At 40.9% G+C, this 20,436-nt stretch overlaps 1 protein-coding gene across 9 annotated transcripts in view; it reads right to left on the bottom strand.

The window, feature by feature from the left end:
- The window catches only part of dachd (dachshund d), a 98,770-nt gene that overhangs the window by 30,544 nt on the left and 47,790 nt on the right, over nt 1-20,436 (bottom strand). For all 9 annotated transcript variants that reach the window (XM_059342849.1, XM_059342855.1, XM_059342857.1 and 6 more), the window contains exons 2-3: nt 18,957-19,072; nt 11,435-11,587 (exon numbers count right to left, since the gene is read on the bottom strand). In XM_059342849.1, coding sequence (XP_059198832.1) covers nt 11,435-11,587; nt 18,957-19,072 — 269 coding nt within the window. The remainder of the gene's footprint in view (nt 1-11,434; nt 11,588-18,956; nt 19,073-20,436) is intronic.

The following is a 20,436-nucleotide window of genomic DNA, read 5'->3' as shown; positions in this document are numbered from 1 at the left end:
CATGGAGGGTCTTTGTTGTGGTCGTATCAAGGATTTGCACACCAGTCCCAAAAGGAAATGAATGCCTCGTGAAAAAGTGTCTGTCATGCGGCAAGACATTTAGAGGTCTCTCCATAGCACTAATCAGCTATTCATCTTTACTATAACTATTAATCTCCTCCAAAATCAGAAGCCCTGCCATATGAAATGGAGGCAGCCTTATAGCCATTAGATCAAACATAAGACCCAGCCTCCATAAATATGTTGTCTGGCATCGTGGTGCCACTTTACACAACACAAGCATGCTTACATATGCACAGAAACACAACTGCTCCCACACACGCAGATATACACACACACACACACACACACACACACACACACACACACATGCAAACAAGAAAAAACAGACACACACAGATGGCAGGTTCAGTCAAGGCTGGTGAGTCCTGTTTCTCATTAAAATGGGGGGAGAGAGGAAGGTATTGAGCTTTGATGTAGCCACCCACAGCCCCTCAGTGTCATTGAATGAAACTTTGAAGCCTTTTGTGTTTACGCAGTTAATGTTGATAATAAAGCAAACATCTTGCCTTTGTTAAATACCTGCTGTACACTCACTTATGCGCACACACACGAGCAAACACACAAACGGACACATAAAAAGAATACATCTCCCGGTAACAAGGAGAGGTAAACATGAAAACATACACACTTAGACACTGACGCCGTATAGATAAGTGTGCATAGGAACGTATACACATGGAGCCAGGCAAACATAAAAACACATGCAAACAATATACTTTACATTCCAAAAGCTATGATGATTGGACACATTTCAAGCTAATTCGCATCAACAAACAAATTGTGCTTTGCATGCCAGGATCAAGAGATACACTTTCCAATGATTCAGGTGGGCGAAGATTTCTTGCCAAGATGCCTAATGTAATGTAATGTAATGTAAGAGAAGGCATGATAAGAAAACATTTCTGGTTTGATGAGGTAACATAATTGCTTTTCTACCCAAACTGCTGGAGTGTAACATGTGGTAGAAATTATCAAGGAGACAGACAGAGGTGTTTGTCCTTTAAGTGTATAAAATCTAAAGCAGGCAACTTTTATAGGATAATTCCAATCCTCGGCTCTAATGGCACGCATTCCTTATGAAAATTGAAAGATCAATCATCTCCTTGACAGAGCTATTGTGAAAAAAGTTCTTCCCATCTTTGAAGAGAAAATGCTAAACACGTCTCGCCGAAGCCCCCCCACCAGCCCCCACCCCCGCTCCAGCCCCTGTTTTAGCTGTCTATTTGTCTCTTTGCTGAAAATGTTAACGAACAGGGCAATAATCAAGCCATATGCTTGCATGTGGCAAATCTCATTACAGTAAATGACCTTTACCAACCAATGCCAACATCCTTGTGCTTGATAACACAGAGCGTATAGAGTGGGGGAGACAATGGTGGGTTTAGTTAACGCAATCATGCACATGGCTGGGGGTGGCCAGGACAGCCAGGCCTTCAGGACACATTAGCAAACACTGTTCGCGTCTCTAATTTGGGTCGGAACCAAGCTCACTTTACATTTGTCACACATCACTCTTGATAAATACGCAACATCCGCACGAGAGCACCAACATCTGATCGCTGACAATAAGCCGTGGCACAGAAAGTGCTGCGAGCAGAAGAGGAGAGCAGAAGGAGAGGAGAGACATTACTAGCAGCTGTTACTACTGCGGGTGCAATATATTCAAGCCCAATCAATACAGCTCCTACAGACAGTGACACCCAAGCAGACAGAGGAATCATTTTCATCTGATACTTAGCAAAGGCTCCCCTTTTAAAAAGATTGCTTTCAGTCAATGACAACCAGTTGTCATTTGACTAAGGCTCCTGAAATGAAATATATTGACGAGCGTTATCAATCACGGCCCACTCTCCCGTCATATCACTTTGGTGGAAGAGTGGGGGGGGATCAGTTTGCATGTGGTCATCAGATCATTCGTTTTAATTACAAAATTAGCATCACTACCTCCTGTGTTCTCACTTCCTCTATTACAATCACCTCCTGGGAGCAAATCAGTAATGCAGTGTCTAGTTTACAGTAGTGCTAATGAGTTCAAGGTGAACTGACTGTAACGTGAATTTTATATGACTGCGATTGTTAGTTTGGATTTAATTACATTTAAAGCTGGGGTAGGCAGTTTTTTGTCATTATTGGGCAAATAAATCCATAATAAGGTGGTCGGAGAGAAAACTAGACTTTAGCCCCTCCTCTTAGCTCTGTTTGTTTGTGTTTGTGATGTCAGTTTTTGGCCAATCACAGATCACTAAAGAGAGGGTGTGTTCCTTTTGGCTGATCTACAAATGCTGATGTTGTACATATGGTGCAAGACTGATTCAATGGCGGGAAATCCTGCAGAAAAAAAAGTTGCTATTCCAGCCTAAATTACAAAACAACCCCCAAAAAGGGAAACAATCAATCAATAAGAAAGTCTAAAATACAGTCTGATGCAAATAAATGCAATAAAACCTTTGTCAATATCAGAATTTTTTTTGGAGAGAAAGTGTTACATGTTTAGCCTTCTGCTAACTGTAGCAAGCGGCACATGGCTGCAGCCAATTCAATTCATTGCTGTGTCTCAATGTGCATACTTATGTTGTTACACTTGCTATTTTGAGTGCAAAGAGTGTATTCACACTGACGGTATGGAAAAAAATGCAGTGCACTATGAATACCCGGATGTGCACTCTTTGCCATGTTGCAGAATGTGAAAATGGAAGGTGAGGAAGCTGCAGCAGTTGTGGTTGAAACGTGAACACTGAACTATACAAATTTAAGTTTAACTATATGAGTCTATGCACCACTATACTGTAGTCAAATAAAGGCCATTAATTGCTTAATTTATTAAATGAATAACTCCGGAAATGTTGTGATATCTGCAATTGACAATCAGCAACTGAAGTTCAGGTAAGTTTATAACAGCCTGGCAGGATTTGAGACTACCCCGTTAACATGTACGCACTACACAAGTAAGTACATCGTGTACACAGTGTACAATGTAAGGTATTCCAATTAAGTATCCAAATTGAGACAACCCGCGACCCGATTGCAGATAAGTGGTTAAGGTTAATGAATGAATGAATGAATTGAGACAAGGCACATGTTCATGTAGCTAGCTAGAGCATCAAATCAAATATGTCATCTAAAAGAGCTTTACAGGGCACAAGATTTGCAAAGAAAACCGGACAGTAATTCTCATAGGATCACAATCACAATCAGGACGATTTAAATTAATGACTCATACTCATACAGATTATTTTGTGAAGCATGTGGGAGAGGCTTAGTCCAGGGAGTGAAAGCTGCTGGAGGAGGGCTGTGTTTTCAAATTCTGTCTTCCCTTTTTTTCTGCCTTTCCCAGAAAACTGCCTACCCAGCTTTAGGTACACAGATGAAGAAAAAAAAAAACATTATGTCGAGGTTATTTCAATTATTTTGATGGAATGAGTATTATTTTCGGGATTCTAAACACACAATTTATCAAGAAAAATACCTTGTTCTGTTTGTTCACACTGTGAAGGACATGCTGAGATTGTGAAATTCCTTAACATTGTTTGAACTTGCTCTACTCTCTCCCTCTTTATCTTGGTCCCAGAGGAGAGGCTGTGTGATGGTGAAGATGTCTGGCCTCCGTATGGCTGATAGCTCTATTTGGATGAGGGTTCCCATATCATAATTGAGAAGAAACACCTTTCGGTCCAGGCAACCAACAGAGTGCTTTCGTGGAACAGAACCAACTATTTCTATCACACAAATGCTCTTTGATTCTCCCGCTGATTGCAGCACAGTCAGGAAATGGAACATTTTTACAGGGTAATCACAGTAAAAGAGTCATTTTGTTTGTTGTCATCACTGTATTGTCATTACTGTTATTGTGTACACAGTAATATTATTACTCTATGCTAATGTTACCTCTTAGACATAATCATAGTGAAATGAGAGCAAATGATATCTAGCCTGTAATGCACCATCTTAGCTGTGTTTGTAAAAACTGCTCCACATTCTATGCAATTACACACCGTGCATATTACACATTACTCCAACCTGCGAAAGCTCATCATCACTGAAAGGTTGAATGTCATTTATTACACGTATCACATTTACACCAAGTGACATTGTCTTTTCAAATTGTGTTGATCTCTTCACTTTCAAAGGTCAGCCCCTTCCCTGGCTAAATTCAACCTGACAGAGAATAGTGAGGAGGGGACAGCCGAACGCATGCATCACCCCCGCATCAAAGCGCTCCAAATTAATCTATCCAATTAATGAAGAATGAGGCCTAATGTTGATGAGGGATGACAACTCGACTGGTCAGTTGTTTTTTATAGCTCTGCTCCTGCTATTGTGAACTAACCACAAGAGACAATCAAACAAAAATATTTCCGTGACACGAGGTTTGTCGAACGTGTTTTCTCCCCTTGTGTCTGTGTCTCTCTATAAGCGCTGCAACTCCGCTGCCACTCAAAGATGATAGAACTTGATATGGATCATTACGGAAATAATGTTTAATCAATCCCCCCTGTTATTGTAATCTATTTCTGCAGTTGTCTGCGTTTGTGTATTTTGTAGCAACATCAGTGTGCCTCACAATTTCCCAATCATGCATATTCAAGTATTACGCTGATGCTTAACAGGCGACGCAACTGGAATTAGAACGAGGACATTAGACTTCATTAAAAAGAGAAATGATTATCAGGTTTATCTTTTGAAATGTCTATTAAAATGTGTGTGTCGTTCTTCACTTATCTGTCACCTGGCTCCCATGAGCCTGGCAGACTAATAGAGAGATGGTGAGGGCCAAAGCCCAAGAGAGAGACAGAGACCCATCAAGCTCTTTACTGAGGCTGGAAGGCTGTCTGTCTGCTCTGCCACTCTATGTCTCGCTCTGTGTGTCTGATTCACTTAATACCACGTCTCCTCTTTTCCTCAGCACCTGCAGCCTAAAAACACCCTATTTTGTCCGGTGCAGCCTCGGTGTCAGAGTAAAGAAAAATCACAACAAACCGCTTTGTAATTGCATAAATCCGACAAGACAATAATCTGTCGCGGTGAAAGAGGTGTTATGATATGTTCGTGAAATGAATTCTATTCAGCCTATGGCTACAATCTAGTCTCTCTCAAGAGCTTCGGCTGACAAAGGCTCCCACAAGAGAGCTAGAGAGGAAGATGGATGAAGTTGCCCCTAGACACTCATATCAGGTCAGTATGTGCTTTATCCCCTAATGGTTAAGGTTAGGATTGAGTAGGGGGTGATACTAGATCTGAGCCTGAGGGCCATTGTTCTGTCTAGAGGAGCAGGAAGTAGCCACCATCCTCCATCATGGCCCACATTTAGCTGCACTGGGCCACCAGCACTAGTGCAGCTAGCAGGTTGGAGCGTGCAGCTAGCTAGTTGGATGTGTCCTTCCACCCAGAGAGCTTTATTATTAGAAAGGACATAAACAGACTAATTAAATCGCAGCAGTGGAGCTGGGCTGACAGCTGGCGCAGAGAGTGTGACCAAACAGATCCCTATCAAAGTGCAGGAGCAGTGTCTCTATATGTGTCCTGCTTTTGTGTGCTTGACTGTCTACGTCTGCTGACACGCATGCCTGTATGTTCTGTAAGTATACATGCATGTGTGGCGGCTAATTTCACCCCATTTTGCACTTGTGTTTATTTTATAATTGATGACTATCATTTTTTTCCACTGTAATTTCATTCACACACACTGCCATCTTAATGTCTTATTTATCTGTCGAGCACAGAGCACATTGACTCACTGATATGATCCAAAATGGTACAAATGCTATCCAGCAGAGCAGTAAACACTCCAGTAATTAGTGCATGGTCTCCAGGCTGACTTCACTCAGCTCTGCAGCGTGGCCAAGCACGGACCCCATATAGAGAGGAGCCTAGTTATGCATTGATCTTAGAAAATTAAGGCTAACTGCCCCAGATTGCAGTGTCTTGATGTACCTTCTGGATGAGCAATGTACTATACTTGTATTGTTTGTAGAGTAAACAGGATGATTTGGACTCGCTGTGCTTTAAAATGAATACATCTTGAATAATTAATGGCGCCCCTTAAAGCGTTGTTATCTGTGTGACCGCAAACGTAAAACCACTGATGATGAGAAAATATGGTTTTAACAAGTCAATAATGGTGAGTGCAACAAGAACAGCCTAATCAATGAGGCTGCAACGTTTGCAAACAAGGACTTGAATTATAACGCCAATAATTGATCCCTTCCATTTTTTCCTCTCTCTCCTTCGTGTGATGTCATTGTTTATTGATTGCTTCCTGTCAGTGAGGGATGATGGGAAGTTTCTGAGTTTGTTTTTGCTATGACTTTTGCCCCCCCTCCCCTTCCACTCCACCTTTCCCTCCTCCCCCCCCCCTCCCATCACCCCCCTCCTCCATTTGAAATTTGCAAGCTGTAGCACCAGCTTAACCAAAAAGGATTAAGTCCCATACCCAACTGAGAACACAGATAATGCTCAGTAATTGGTAAAAAATGAAGATGAATGGGACAGCTAGATAAGGACCAATTAGCTGCTGGGAGTGTACAGCTGTGGTCTCCTCACAGAGCGCTCTCAGGGGCCAAGGCCCCCTCTTTCTCTCTCACGCAAGCATGCGCACACACTAACACGCATGCATACACACACACACGCATGCAAACATGCGAGCGTGAGGGTGGGGCTTGCAGAAATTAGCCTGATGACCCTGGGAAGAGAGAATGATGCTTCCTCATCATCTCACCCAGAACCTCTTCTCTCAACTCTCAGCCAGGCAACACTCCAGGTACCTGTCACCAGCCGTCCAGCTTCAGCCTAGCATGTGGCTCTCCACTCCCGGTTGGGCGCAGACAGCCTGGACCGAAGCCACAGATGTGAGACAAAGGGCTTTCAGGTTTTGAAGAGGCACTGTAGATTGTAGCTGCTTATAAAGCTTAGTTGTGGTGTAACACTTTTCCGGCTGTTTCAAAATTTACATTACAAGTTAGCAGCGGCTGTTGTGTCTTCTCTTTCTACTTAGGCTGTCTGTCGGCGAGTTATTTGGTCGGCATGTCTTGGCATCATCTGGCTGATGACAGTGGAATTCCCATATCTAATTACAAACAGGATTTCAGCTCCATTAGAGTTGTGTGGTGAGGAGTCAGATGAGTGGCAGGGCAGCACCCAGTGGCCAAAGAGAGACAGAGGGTGAAAGACGGAGAAGTAGGCGAGACAGAGTTTGAAAAAAATAAAAATAAAAAAGAGAGAGAGAGAAAGAGAAAAGAAGACAAGGGCAAACCCTGCCTTATCGTTTCTTCCCACTCCTTTTCTGTAGGTCTAAGAAACACTTTATTTTCCTTCTGTGGCTGAAAAAAGCAATTCCTTCTCTTGAAATTGGCAGGTGTTTGTTAGTGGGCAGCTGACAATATTTTCTCTCCCAGTAATGAAGGTTGTGGCTGGGGTCAATGCACTGGGAGGGAATGGCGGGCTGTTTATCCCCCTAAAGGCCCAGCGCCACACGTGTTTTGCTTGGTCTGTGATCTGTAATTGTGGCATTTCCTGAGAGGCGCAGGAACAATCCACATTGTGCTTTGAGAGGGGCTGCCTCTGCCCAACTAAAGGGTGTGAGGAAAAAAAATCAAAGAACAGACTCCCCCACACACCTATTATTCTATCACTCTTTACATTTTTATGTCTCTCAGTCACCACTTCTCTTCCTCACTATCTTTTTTATCCATCTCCTTGAAACATATCTACGTCTTTCTTCCCTTCTCTCACTCAGGATGTTTGGTTATTTTGGCTGAGAGTCGAACTGGCTGTTTTTTCCCTTATAATTAATAACATTGATGCAAACAGGAAGGTCTAATTGTAATGAATATTTAATGCGAGGGAGAAACATTAGCCTGTTCAATTTACATCAACACAAAGACAGCGACGGGCAATCCAACTCTACAAACAGAACAGAGTGTCCTTCACTGGCTGGCTCTGTTGTGCTTTGCTTTAAGCTCTTCACAAAGATCTGCTTCAGACAAACACCGAGATGAGGCACCTGTATTTTAGCCCGAGGAGGATTTTTTTTTTTTTTTTATCCAAATGGATTTATGTAGAAGCTCTTACTGATTAAATGGATCTATGTCCTTAGTGGTATTATCAGAAGCACGCTCATTATCATATCAATTCCTATCATGGTTGGTAACATAATTTGTGTAAGTAAACACATCCGTTTGTGCGAATCTTAGTTTAAGCTGGATGATTATAAAACTTCCTCAGAGCAGCTGTGGTCTGAGGAAAAAACAGCATGAAGTCATACCCTAGTCAGCACTGTGAAATATCCAGTCCCAACAAAGCTACAGCCAAATACAGTCCCCTTTCTGCCCACTCCATGCTATATCAGTCAAGTGATTTATAGTATGTTTGGATTGCTCTTGGATAATAGGCTTGAGAGCTGGACATATTAGGCATTCACACCCCAAAATAGTTTTTGAAAGCAGGCCAAAGTGAGACACTTTTGGATTAATTCTGTAATCGCACTTTCTTGTAAGTCAACTTGTGAAATTATAAAATGCTTTTATCAAATATAAACGCATGAGTGGATGCCTGGGGCTAGATGAAGAAGACAGCATGCTGCTAGCTGTGTTTCATGGCCCTGCGGTGCCGAGCAGGCCATATTTCTCCGGCGTATTATCAGGATGACTCCTGCTGGCCACCCTGTCACAGGAGAGTGCTTGATATAAACAAGAGATTGCTGCGACACCCAGTAATCAATATTAGGATGGTTTCAGTACCAAACATCATTTGTCTCTGGGACCATTCCTTTGACCAAACGAAGCATTAATTCAAATCATAAATCTGAGCTGATTTAAATCCGAGGAGAGTGAGGGAGAGAGAGAGGCCCCTGTCTGACTGCCTGCCCCTAATGATTTATTTTCTACATTTCTGCGAGCGAGAGATTTGTCCATACTCACTGACAGGTCACCTTCAAACGCCAGTGGCAGACTGTTCATCACCATGCAGACGAGCATCTCATCGCTGCGAGTAAATATTAAAGGAAAAGAATCCAATTGATTGTGGATGGGGCCGAGAGGCGTCACTGCCATATATTTCACTCAGAGAGCTAATGCTGTGGCCCATGCACCCACACCTAGAGCTGCTCCCCCTTGCCAGAATTATGATTCTACCGGGAGCCTGTGTGGCTGGCTGTGGGCTCAAGGTTACAATTTAAATTGTAAAAAGATAAAACAGTTTCTTATTAGCTCCATTGCCATAGCCTTGCTGTTGGTACTCACATTTATCTTTATTTCCGTGACCTCGTAGGCTCGTATTCTTTTTTTTACATACTCCATTCTCTTGGAGTGATGACCTCACACTTTATGCATTTTGCATTGTTAAATCTGCTTAGAAACACATCCTGTTTTCATCTTGCACACCATAAGCTCCATGGTGTCAAGTGTTACTGATGAAATGTATTCAGCAGTCGAGCCATTTATTACAGTAAGTGAATCAAAACCTCCATTTAGCAACCAAAGCTACAGGGATTACATTTGGGTTATAATTTGGAATGTGCTCATGAATCTGCACGAACATACATTATCATTCTCTTTAATACACTAAGTGGTTCTGTGTGATATTAGGAAAATCCTTCTGCATTTTCGGGCTAATAATTAATTGAAATGGCACATAGTGAAAAACCAATGCTCTCACAGCAATTCAATTAGACCTTGTTAAAAGCTGATAGCTTTGGGAAACTGTGTTCACAGTTTCACTTAGCTATTAACACTGTTTTTCCTCTTCTTCTTCTTTTTTTTTTTTTTTACTTTTCAACACAAAAGTGTAACACTTTAAAAGACAACAAGACTTACCTCACCGAGGTGGATATTTACAGTGCATACAAACTGAAGAAAAACAATATTTCTCCATTTTATTAAGAAAACAGCTGTATGGTGGAGACGGTCATGAAAGTCTTTGTTTTGTGTGGGATTATTTATTACCTCTGCCAAAGAGGGTTTTGTTTTTGGTCCTGTATATTTAAATATTAAGCAGAATATCAAAAGCTGCTCAACATATTAAAATTAAATTTGGTGGAAAGTCAAGGAACAAGTCATAAGCTTTTGATTGCAATCTGGAGAAATAATGTGCCCATGTGCCCACCATGACACAATTGTACTTCTTTCATATAGGCCAATTTTAGCTTAAACATATTGTCCATATTTCAAATTTGAACAGCTTCCCCATATTCCTAGAATATATTTCATTACCCATCCCCATTTTGGAACATTGCACACTTGCATGAGCCATGAAAAAAGTTATTTATTAGTTTTATCATACATCCTACCATTTTCCAATAACTGGTAGTCAATTTCTTGCAAGTGGACTAATTAATAAAAAAAAAAAACTGCCTAAACCCTTCAACACATGGAATGCAAGTCCAACCAAATTTTGGTTGGTACACACAATTACTCTCAGCAAACCTGCAAAATATATGGTTTTCGGCCCATAGGTGCCGCTAAATCTTAAGTGACCTAAATGATTAAAACTTTGTATTTCTTTCAGTCAATATATTATTTTGATGCAAATATTTTCTATCTATTGTTAAACTAATACATTGATGATTTGTGGTCTTGGGAGAAGTTTTACACACCGGGGTGGCGCAAAAAATGCTAAATCGAATTTGAAGTGAAATGCGATCACTTCAAAACTATTCATACTGACGGCGATGCTAATTTGAGGGCAGAAGACCAACTACCTGTCTAAGGTTAGTTTTTGTATAGCCAAGGCAACTCTAAGCTATTTTTATTGAGTTTTCTTTTTACCGAAATTCTCTGAGTGAAGGTGAGTTCCCACCGGTAAACAACGTGAGTATATGTCTAGACATTTTATTGTGAAAGGTAAGAACATAAGAAGTGGATCTGGTATGCGCTGCCTTTGTCAAGATTAAAAGAAGTAATAAAGTTTGCCGTCTTGGTTCAGACTATGGTGGCTCCATGTTGTTGTCTTATAATCCTCATAAGAATAGGCGCAACTCATAACCATCGGCTACACTACAGTGTATGTTTTGAATATGTCTTTTCTGCACAACGTGATTGATTGATGCCTTTTTTTTTAAAGCTCATAAACATCAACCTTATTCCCCTAAAAATGAAAAAGAAAATGACGTTGTTTTGTCTTTGCTTTGCACAATATTCACTCTGTGTGAAAATACTAATGACAAACACAACGGTTAGAAAAAAAAAAGAAATCAATGTTGAAGTTAATCGCACAAAGAAAACGCCCCCGGTGTGTAAGGGCCTTTAATGTGCTGGTTTGTGTCCGTGTCTGTTTCTGCACATAAAATAGCTTGCAACAAGCATTTATGTCTCGTTTCTATGAGTGTGTATATGTATATATGTGTGTTTGTGACAGTGTATGTGAAGGGCATCCTCACCGACGCTGGAGCTGAGGTCTCCATTCTCTCCGTCGGCCCCGTGGTGGTTGGCGTTGCCGTGGTAGCCGCTCATCGCCTCCAGCTTGATCTTCTTGACCTTCATGGCCTCTGCGATGGCTGCGTTGGCAGCTGCTGCCGCCGCTGCTGTCAGGCCTGGAGAGAAGAGGCAGAAGAGACAGAGCGCTTTACAGACCGCTACATGTCTGCTGGGGCTGAGCCACTGCACCTGCAAAACCTTTCAGAAACCTGCCCTGGCGAATGAAAAAAAAAACAAAGAAAAAGGACTTTTGAAATAATAAAACAATGAATAATTTCATACACTATGGGGAATAAGCGCCTATGAGATCACAGCTTGGTTTTTCATCTTCTGACAGGGGATATCTTCACAGCAGGTTATCATGCTGATGGGACGGATCCATGCGTGTGTGGCAGCATATGATTTTTATGAATGTTTCACCACTATCTTGATGTATTCGTACCTTGATGGGAACAGATGCAGTCAAGATAATAGTGCATGATGCAAGCATTTTGTATGTACAAGTTATAATACACAACGTATGTGTATATATAACGGAGGAATAGTGATACAGTGTGACACGGAGGGGTTCAGGGAGAGGAAAAGTGTTGAAAAATGTATACAAGAGAGAATTTTGTCTCCAAAATCTTGTTACTGAGGGTATGTCAAAGATGCGTTCTAATGTATTAAACAGATCTAATCGGCCTGAATAATGACCAACATTGGTATTCAAATTCTTCACAGCTATATAATGTACTGTCTCATAATAACACGGCTCTTCTGAGAGTCAAGGCCAGTCATTAAGCAGAATAGAAAACTATAAACAATGTCACAAGGATTCAAGTTAAAAAAAAAAAAATCTAACAGGCTTTGTAAATGCTTTTGAGTACTTTCAATACTTGGAGGGTCATGTGTGAAAACTAACTATAAGAATATGCTTCATAAAAAAATGTGAATGAATGTATGTGGTTCAATATCATCTCTATTACATACTCAAAAACAAAACCCGACATACTCAGAAAATTAATGAGGCAATAGACAAAAAAGAGCCTATTGGGCATGTGGTTACAAAAAAATCACTGAAGAAAAGGAGGATAGATTAAAACTTTTTGTTTTGTTTTTAAGACATACTTTTTTTTTTTTTCAAAACTGCGCATAAAATGTGAAAAACAGTTTTCAATTTCAAGGAAAAAATATATAAAAAGTTAATTTTTCTACCCAGACAGTCCTGCCTCTACACAGTGTGGTATAGAGTGCATGAATTATCACACAGTTTTATGGCTTCAATCTTGCAATAAGGCAATTATAATACATTCTTTAGTATGCATATCAAATTCTGACAACATGCCAAATATATTTGAGAATTCTACATGGATTCTCCTCAGGCCCGAGGCTACTGTTCTCACGAGTGACTAAATGACTATTGACATCACATTTTAGATTATCATTATCATTTTCACTGCCATCTCTAAATACACACTGAAACAGCAATATTTGAGGTGGTCGTCGACCTCGATCAAAACGGACTCAATATGATTGATATAGTGAGTCTGAGATTATAGACATACATATACTGAGCACACTGCAGAGATCATAAAGCACTGGTTTGTCATTGTGGTATTTCCAGGGTTCTGGTGTATCGAACGTGACTGAAATCTTTATTCATGAGGCTGGTCTCAAACAGCAGGGACAGATAGTGCTAAAGCTCCTCCAGGCCTGGTGTGTCTCAGGAGAGTCCCGCGCCTGCTCTCGCCAACCACAGCAACAAAATCAAAGATGCATGGCGAAAAAAAGATATGCACCTATTAGTGGAATCACTCATACCCACAATACGGTATATCACCTGCCCCTTTTTACAAGGGCTGCTTATACTGGATATGCAGGTTTGCCTTACGTTTGACGCAGAACAAGGCGACGTCTGAGTTTATCATCACTAAGCTGTCACGTCTCCGTGATGGGACTCAAGAGCAGCTATTAGCCATGCATCTGAAGGGAGACGCAAGTACAAGGAGAGGTAGAAATCGAACATGTGGCTCTAATAGATACATGAGAGCATGCGCACACACACACACACACACACACACACAAACACACACTGACAACACATGAGAACATACCGGCCCGGGCACCCTCTCTCTCCTCTCATCCCCAGCTGATAGGCAGATGGCGAGAGTCACTCTGAGCCACTGACATGGAGGTGCATATAATTTAAAGCCTTGTTTGCATCTTAAAATACATCAGTACCATATTGACGTACAGTATACATCATGTCAGCGAGGGCCCTCTCGTTTGCAATGGGCCCTGGATGCTGTTCAATATGCATGGGCAGAGCTGGGAGAAAAAAAGCTATTGCCTCATAAGAAGGTGATACTTCTCCACATAATGAATGTGGCCTCTGCCCAGTCTGAAGGTCAGCCTTCATTTGTGTATAATGGGCAAGAGTCAACTGTTTTCCAAATGAGACGTATGCAGAACAGACTGCCGAGTAAATATTGAAATCACCTCTGGGCTGTTTGTGTGATAAATTCCCCCCACAAATCAGGTGCCGCTCAAAGGAGTGCCGCAGTGGTGCTTTCTGATGCTCTCTAACTTTGGCTGTGAGAACACTGTGGTTTATTGCACTGCAGCCTGTGTGTCTCTTCACCGTTTCTTTCTTTTTAACGTGGACAATATTGTAACAAATTGTAACAACAAAAAAAGAGGAAAAAAAAAAAGAAATGAATCCATGAAGAGGGTGACAGGTTTTGATCAAATGTGTATTGAGTAAATAAATGCTAAGAAATTGATTTGTACTATAGTGAAACAGATGGAATGATCATTTTTCCATTTTTCATTTATCATTCCGCTCCAACCTCCACCCTGTCTTTGACTAAGTGACACACTCCATAAATTGAAATCTTTGTTCTGATAATTGTTTCATTTCACCAGATCAATTGTCATATCCAGATAACAACCACCTCAATACAGTGGATGTAATAAGGAAGCCAGGGAGATGTTGGCGCCCAGCAACAAGTCTATTAAGCCACTAGAAGTCTAAACGTCAACAAGACCAATCCCACTCAGTGCTAATCTGCATTCATTACTATGCAAACAAAACAATCCTGCCTCATATATTCTTTCAAAGTCACCTTTAGATTCCGACACTTTTCTCATATAGACGCACGGGCAAGTCTAGAATCCTCCTGAGCACAAAACAAACAGCGCATCCCGGCCGCATGTAGAGAGCCACACCAGTCAGAGAAGAGAAAAGCGAACATTTCAACAAATAGAGAATAGCATGGCACTGTCACATGGGGAGCACAAAACAGCAAATAACAGAGACAAGGTCTGATGGTAGCCCTTGGAGCAGCTGTCATATTAAATAATAATGAAGGATCTATTAATATGCAAAGGAAGCAGCAGCCGACTGGCTTAACGCTGTCATGCCTCTGCATATTGTCAGGATCTTCATCATTAATTAACATGCTAGCTGCCCCATACCTGCGCCAATGTCAGAACATTCTTACAACAAACACCCCAATGCCTGTGCCCTCCGCAACTAACTCGTATAATTAAATTAAAATCAGATTAACTTCACATCAGTACACAAAAGACTGACTTTTACGACTTTCTCTCGCAGTGATTAAAAAAAGAAAATCACGAGAGCTTATCTGTTGTGTTTCTGTTCTGTCTCTGTTAGGGACTGCACCATGGGCAACAATGAAAACACACTTTATTTATCGGGCGAGCAGGATAAGTAGGGAAGAGACACTCCATGTCAATGAGCATGGCTGCCTAATTTTATGCATGGACTGGTGGCAGCATAGCAATGACAAACTGGGGTTGGGAACAACGCGACTCTTAGGTACACTGCACCACTTGAACTGTGCTATCCACATCATGACAAATTTAGTATCAATTACACAGCGCGCTAACCTTATGACAAGCAGTGGACTGAAAGAGGAGGGGTAGAGACACAAAGAACTGACACTAAATTACCTGGTGCATACTGGATCTATTTTAAAGCAGCTTGAAGTGGCACCGGATTAGATGATCCACTCTAGGAGCTGACGTGCTAATTGTACATCAAACGAACATAAATATTACAATATGTCTCCACCTACAGCACTTGTAAGAAGAACCAGCTCTCTGAGGCACTGGAATTGACACGCACACTTGCACAGTACAGTATGGTGAAGCAAAGGCAGACAGCATTAGAAGATATTGTTTTTATCAGTAAAGTACAGGATGCACCCTGGTTAGATGTAGGTGACATTCATTTCTCTAATGGTAAATGCAGTACTCTTGCGTTATTCAAAAGGTTGAAGCCATATCCAGGACATAAATGAATTATATTGAAGCTGCTGCTTAAGTAGTGGCCAGAGTGTGAGTGGAGGCCCTCTCCACTTTAAAGGAGATGTCATCTCAGTGTGGTGTCAGTCCACAGCAAATAATCCGATTTGGGGGCCAATCTGCCTGTAATGCATCAGCAACTGGAAAGGCTCCAGCGCAACCCCCCCCTGGGGGCATGAACGCATTCAGACACTCGCACATACACACATGCTTTCACACACACGTATATGAGGGTATTTCCTTAAATGGAAACCTAAGCATATTAAGATGTCCTATTCTAAATGGAACTGGTGTCAAGGGCAAAGATACATATGTTAACAATGTGTTTCACATAGGCCTCTCTGGTCCTGTTAGAGTGTGAAGAACACATCTTTCCACTGTGTTGAATATTGTTATTGATTTTAATCTAATATGATTTGTTTCTTTGTTTAATGCTTTTGACTAATATGTAAAAAAACAAAAAAAAAAAAAAACATTAGCTGATTTCGGTTTGCATCAAAAAATCACAACAAACAGAAAAAATTGAATGAAGAATATCACACTGGTTCTGTCATGGCAGGTTTCCTTTTGAGGCAGTAAGATTAGATATTTGAAAAACAAATGGGAACTTTTGCTAAATTTGAGCTACTATTAGTTGTAATGTAATAAAAATTTGCGAGACAGTTAATCAGTGATAGAAAAATGTGATTAACCAAATTGATGAGATGAAAAGTTAATTACGATACTTTTTCTTTACGCAGGGGGCGCTATCTACTTTACTTTTCATGTCACTTGTTTGACAAACTACATCACTCGCTTCAGAAGTTGTATCAATGCTAAAAAACACAGGTGAGGGTTTCGACATTTAAAACGTGTTACAGCACTATCGCATGTCCGTGTTCAGCTTCGGCAGCTGTGACACCGATGAGCATGCAGTAACTACAACTGGTGGAATCCAGGGACAAGTCAGAAAATTAAACAGGTGGGATGATAACATACATGACATACGCAGTGTGCTTTGTGTATGTCCAGAGATGTCAGCTTTTGCCTGGAAATATGGATATTTAAAAAAAAAAAATTAAAAAGACATTCAAAGGTAGAAAAACAGGCCAAACCTTAGAGTATTTTTTTATTTTTTTTTATCTTAAGAGATTTTCTTTATTCAAAATAATTATTTATTTAAATCATTAGGGATTTGTTATAAAATTCAACATAGTTTTTTGTTATTTAAGACAAATGATGTTTTCATTTTCATTACAATTTTCATTTACAAAAAAAGCAAATATGGCTTGCATTGCATAGAATATATCTTATGTCAGAAAAAAAAGATTCCTTAATTTTAATAATTAAAGATAAAAGAACATATATATTGTAGAAATATGTCTAGAAATGAAGGACCTTTTTCACTCATAACTTGTCCTCAATCAAATAAAATTCCTATAAATAAAATCATATTGTGAACCAAGTATCATGAATCGTATTGAAACGTGACTTTAGCGTATCGTTACATCCCTGCTGTGTTAAAGAGCTGGGGAGGAAGCACCAACATGGTACTTGGCAAATGTAATACCAGGGGAGAAATGAAAGTGAACTAAACATTTAATGGAGTGTTTGCCTCCTTCTCTTCAGCCCAAATTAAACGGTGCAGTGACTTCTTCACTGAGTCTCAGAGTATTGGTGAAGCCTCAAGGAAAAGCCATCGGCCCACATTCTGTCTGTGGGTGCAGGCGCTAACTCATCTGAGAAATGAACTAATATGACATGACATGATAGTGTAACTATTTAAGACAGTTTCTCAATGTCGTTTTTTTATCATCAATCAGTACATTTGGACATGACAGCGGGATCAATTAGTCGCCTACTTAGATGCTAACTTATGTGTGGTCAATTATACTTAATTATGATTCTGTCAAAATCTGTAACTTCCTTGACGTTTAATGCTTAATACTATAATCAAAACAATAAATGGTTTAATTTTAACAGAAACTGACGGTAAAGTTCCGTCTCTCCACAGTTGAGAAGCTTAAGGCAGTTATGAGAAGACCGAAAACCTCAATTATTTTATCTCTGCCCCCTGAATACCCTGACTAAATGTCAAGATCATAGAGTCCCTCTGGGCTTAAAGGGGATGATATCAAAAGGCCTTTCTGTTGCTTTATGTTCCACTAAATAACATGGGTCTTTCTCATCATTGTCCCTCTCTGTGTTCACTCCGGCCTTTAAGTTCGCCTTCTGTACTACGCTACAGATAGCCAGTGACCTCACCCTATTCCCAGAGTTCAAAGCACTAGCCTGTGAGCCTCCATTGTACTGAATCACAAGGATGGCCCAATCTGTGCTTAATATTGAATTTCAAACCCCTCAAAGCTGCTGCTTTGCTGCCTCTTGGAGAAAAAGAGAAAAGGAAAAACACTTCCAGACTGTTTTTACAGAGATGGAAAAAATGTGCGAGGTAGGATAATTACAAGTCTGTTCAAATTGTTATGCACTGAAGATTACCATGGAAAACCAGCTGTGGTGTTTTGAAAAATACTATAGTTAATAACTGGTTAAATACAGTATGTACTGTATGTATGAGCATTCAAAGAGCTCTGTTCGTCAGTACAATATCATTAAAGACATATCAAGAAGGAGAGCAAAATATGCAAATCAGAGCACTTACAGCCACCAACATCAAAGCAGTCACAATGAAGCCAGCCACAAATAGAACAAAAGCATTGGTTGCAATAAGACTTGGCCCTGGGCTAAGTTAGGGCACAAACGGTTGTTGTTGATTCTTGTGGCGATAAGCTTGCTTTAGCATCATCACTGCCTATGTACATATACCAGTGGAGTGGATTTAATCGCACTAATTAGAATGCACTCAAGGCAAAATGCAACATCTACTGGAATAATCTGAGAGAAAAGATCTCCACTCCAATTTATTCTCCCCCTCTTGGTTTCCGGGCGTTGAGCAGAGGATCTGTTTTTGGTAAACGAGTGAGCGGCTGGTGTCTGGTGGTTGGGTGCATGTGTCACTTTGGACTGGTTGCCATTTCGAGGACAAGCTGCGGGGAGGCCACTGGTGGGGAAGATGTGTGTGCGTGTGTGTGTGTGTGTGACAGAAAGGAAGAGAGAGATAGAAGAGACCCAGACAGAGAGAATTAGAGCCTTAGTAACAATGACAGAGTGCTACAGACTGAGACTAAACCATACCTGTGGGTGGGATCATGCCAGGGGACATGAGGCCGGGGACTGAGTGGGGCATGATGTGGGGGTTCTCCGGTGATGTCACACTCTGGGTCCTCTTCGGAGGCCGGCCGGGTCTGGAGCTAAAACACCGGGCAGAGAAGGAGGAGAACGCGGGTGAGAGGCGAGGAGGAGACTGGCAGAGGGAGGAGGGGTTGTGTGGGTGGTGGTGGTGGTGGTGGTGCTGGCGGGGTGGGTGTTAACATTTGGAACACTCCAGAATGCAATTCCATTCCAAAGAGCTAACATGTACTGTAAATAAATTTCTTTTCAAGGACAGTTGCTTTCTGCAGCTCAACATAATAGACTTCCATAACTAATTAGATTACACGGTGAATTCATTTCCTTTATTGAAGATCAACCACTTTTTGATGCATAATTCATAACCCGTACCTCGTTACCTGTTCCTCCGTATTAATATCCCCACACTATTTGAATTGCCTCGTTTGCATATGCTAAAATCCAGTGCGCGGCCCTCGGCCTGGAAATTACATGTTAACTTGTTATAATTATTGCAGTCAGGCCACTATTGATTTATGAGACTTTTAAAAACCAAATATGTGTAGTTCTGGTAATGAATGATATTTTAAGGTTCTTCAGGAAATTAAAAGGCAATGGCTGCCTTAGGAAATGTTCTGCTTGCTTGATTTAATGCGTGCCTTAGCTGGAAGGTGGTGTGACAGAGTGATTCAGACCTGTTGGACGGTTCTGATGGGGGAGTTTTATTACACCAAACGAGGGGCACAGATCCAGGCGTGATAAATGACTGTGCCACCTTACTGTGCAGGAGAAAAGGCCTTCAAAGCAGATACACCCGTGACTTTCCACACATCTTACTCATTCACTTATTAATACAGCTTCGAGTTGCAATCAATACCTACTTTGCTGGCTTATAGTTACAAAGAAAAGCCTACAGGGTGAAAAAAAAATGCAATGAGCATATAATGAGGGGGCCAAGATCCTATGGAGGTATATTCTTTATGAACAAGGAGCTGGATGTCTCAGCTGAAGATGAATTATGGTGACTTGACACAGGTGACATATTGGCTTCATACATTATTTCACATACAATAGTCCATTTTCAAGCTTTACCAGGATACTAAGTTCTCCCTAATATGAACTGAGTTTAATCCATCTTTAAAACACCAAAGGGCTTCCGCGGCGTGCTGTAACTATGGGAGGAAACATGAATAAACAGGATAAATTTTGCAGAGAAAGAACGCAGCTGGAAATAAAACTGGGGATGTGTGGGCTGATCTGCTGTCCTGACCCATTAGAAGACTGCAATCAAGTTCATTTTTATTCTGTTTGTAAGGTTTAAAGGGGTGCGCCAACATGTTTATACAGTAATGTCACTGTTGTAATTCCTTTAGTCTAATCTTGAGCATAATTTCTCCACAAAAATATCTTAATAGGTACTAATTATTTCGGTAGCATGATACATCAC

This window comes from Centropristis striata, chromosome 10 (assembly GCF_030273125.1).
Source record: "Centropristis striata isolate RG_2023a ecotype Rhode Island chromosome 10, C.striata_1.0, whole genome shotgun sequence".
Taxonomy (NCBI): domain Eukaryota; kingdom Metazoa; phylum Chordata; class Actinopteri; order Perciformes; family Serranidae; genus Centropristis; species Centropristis striata.
Note: the sequence above shows the minus strand (reverse complement) of the source record. Positions and strands in the feature narration are given on the sequence as shown.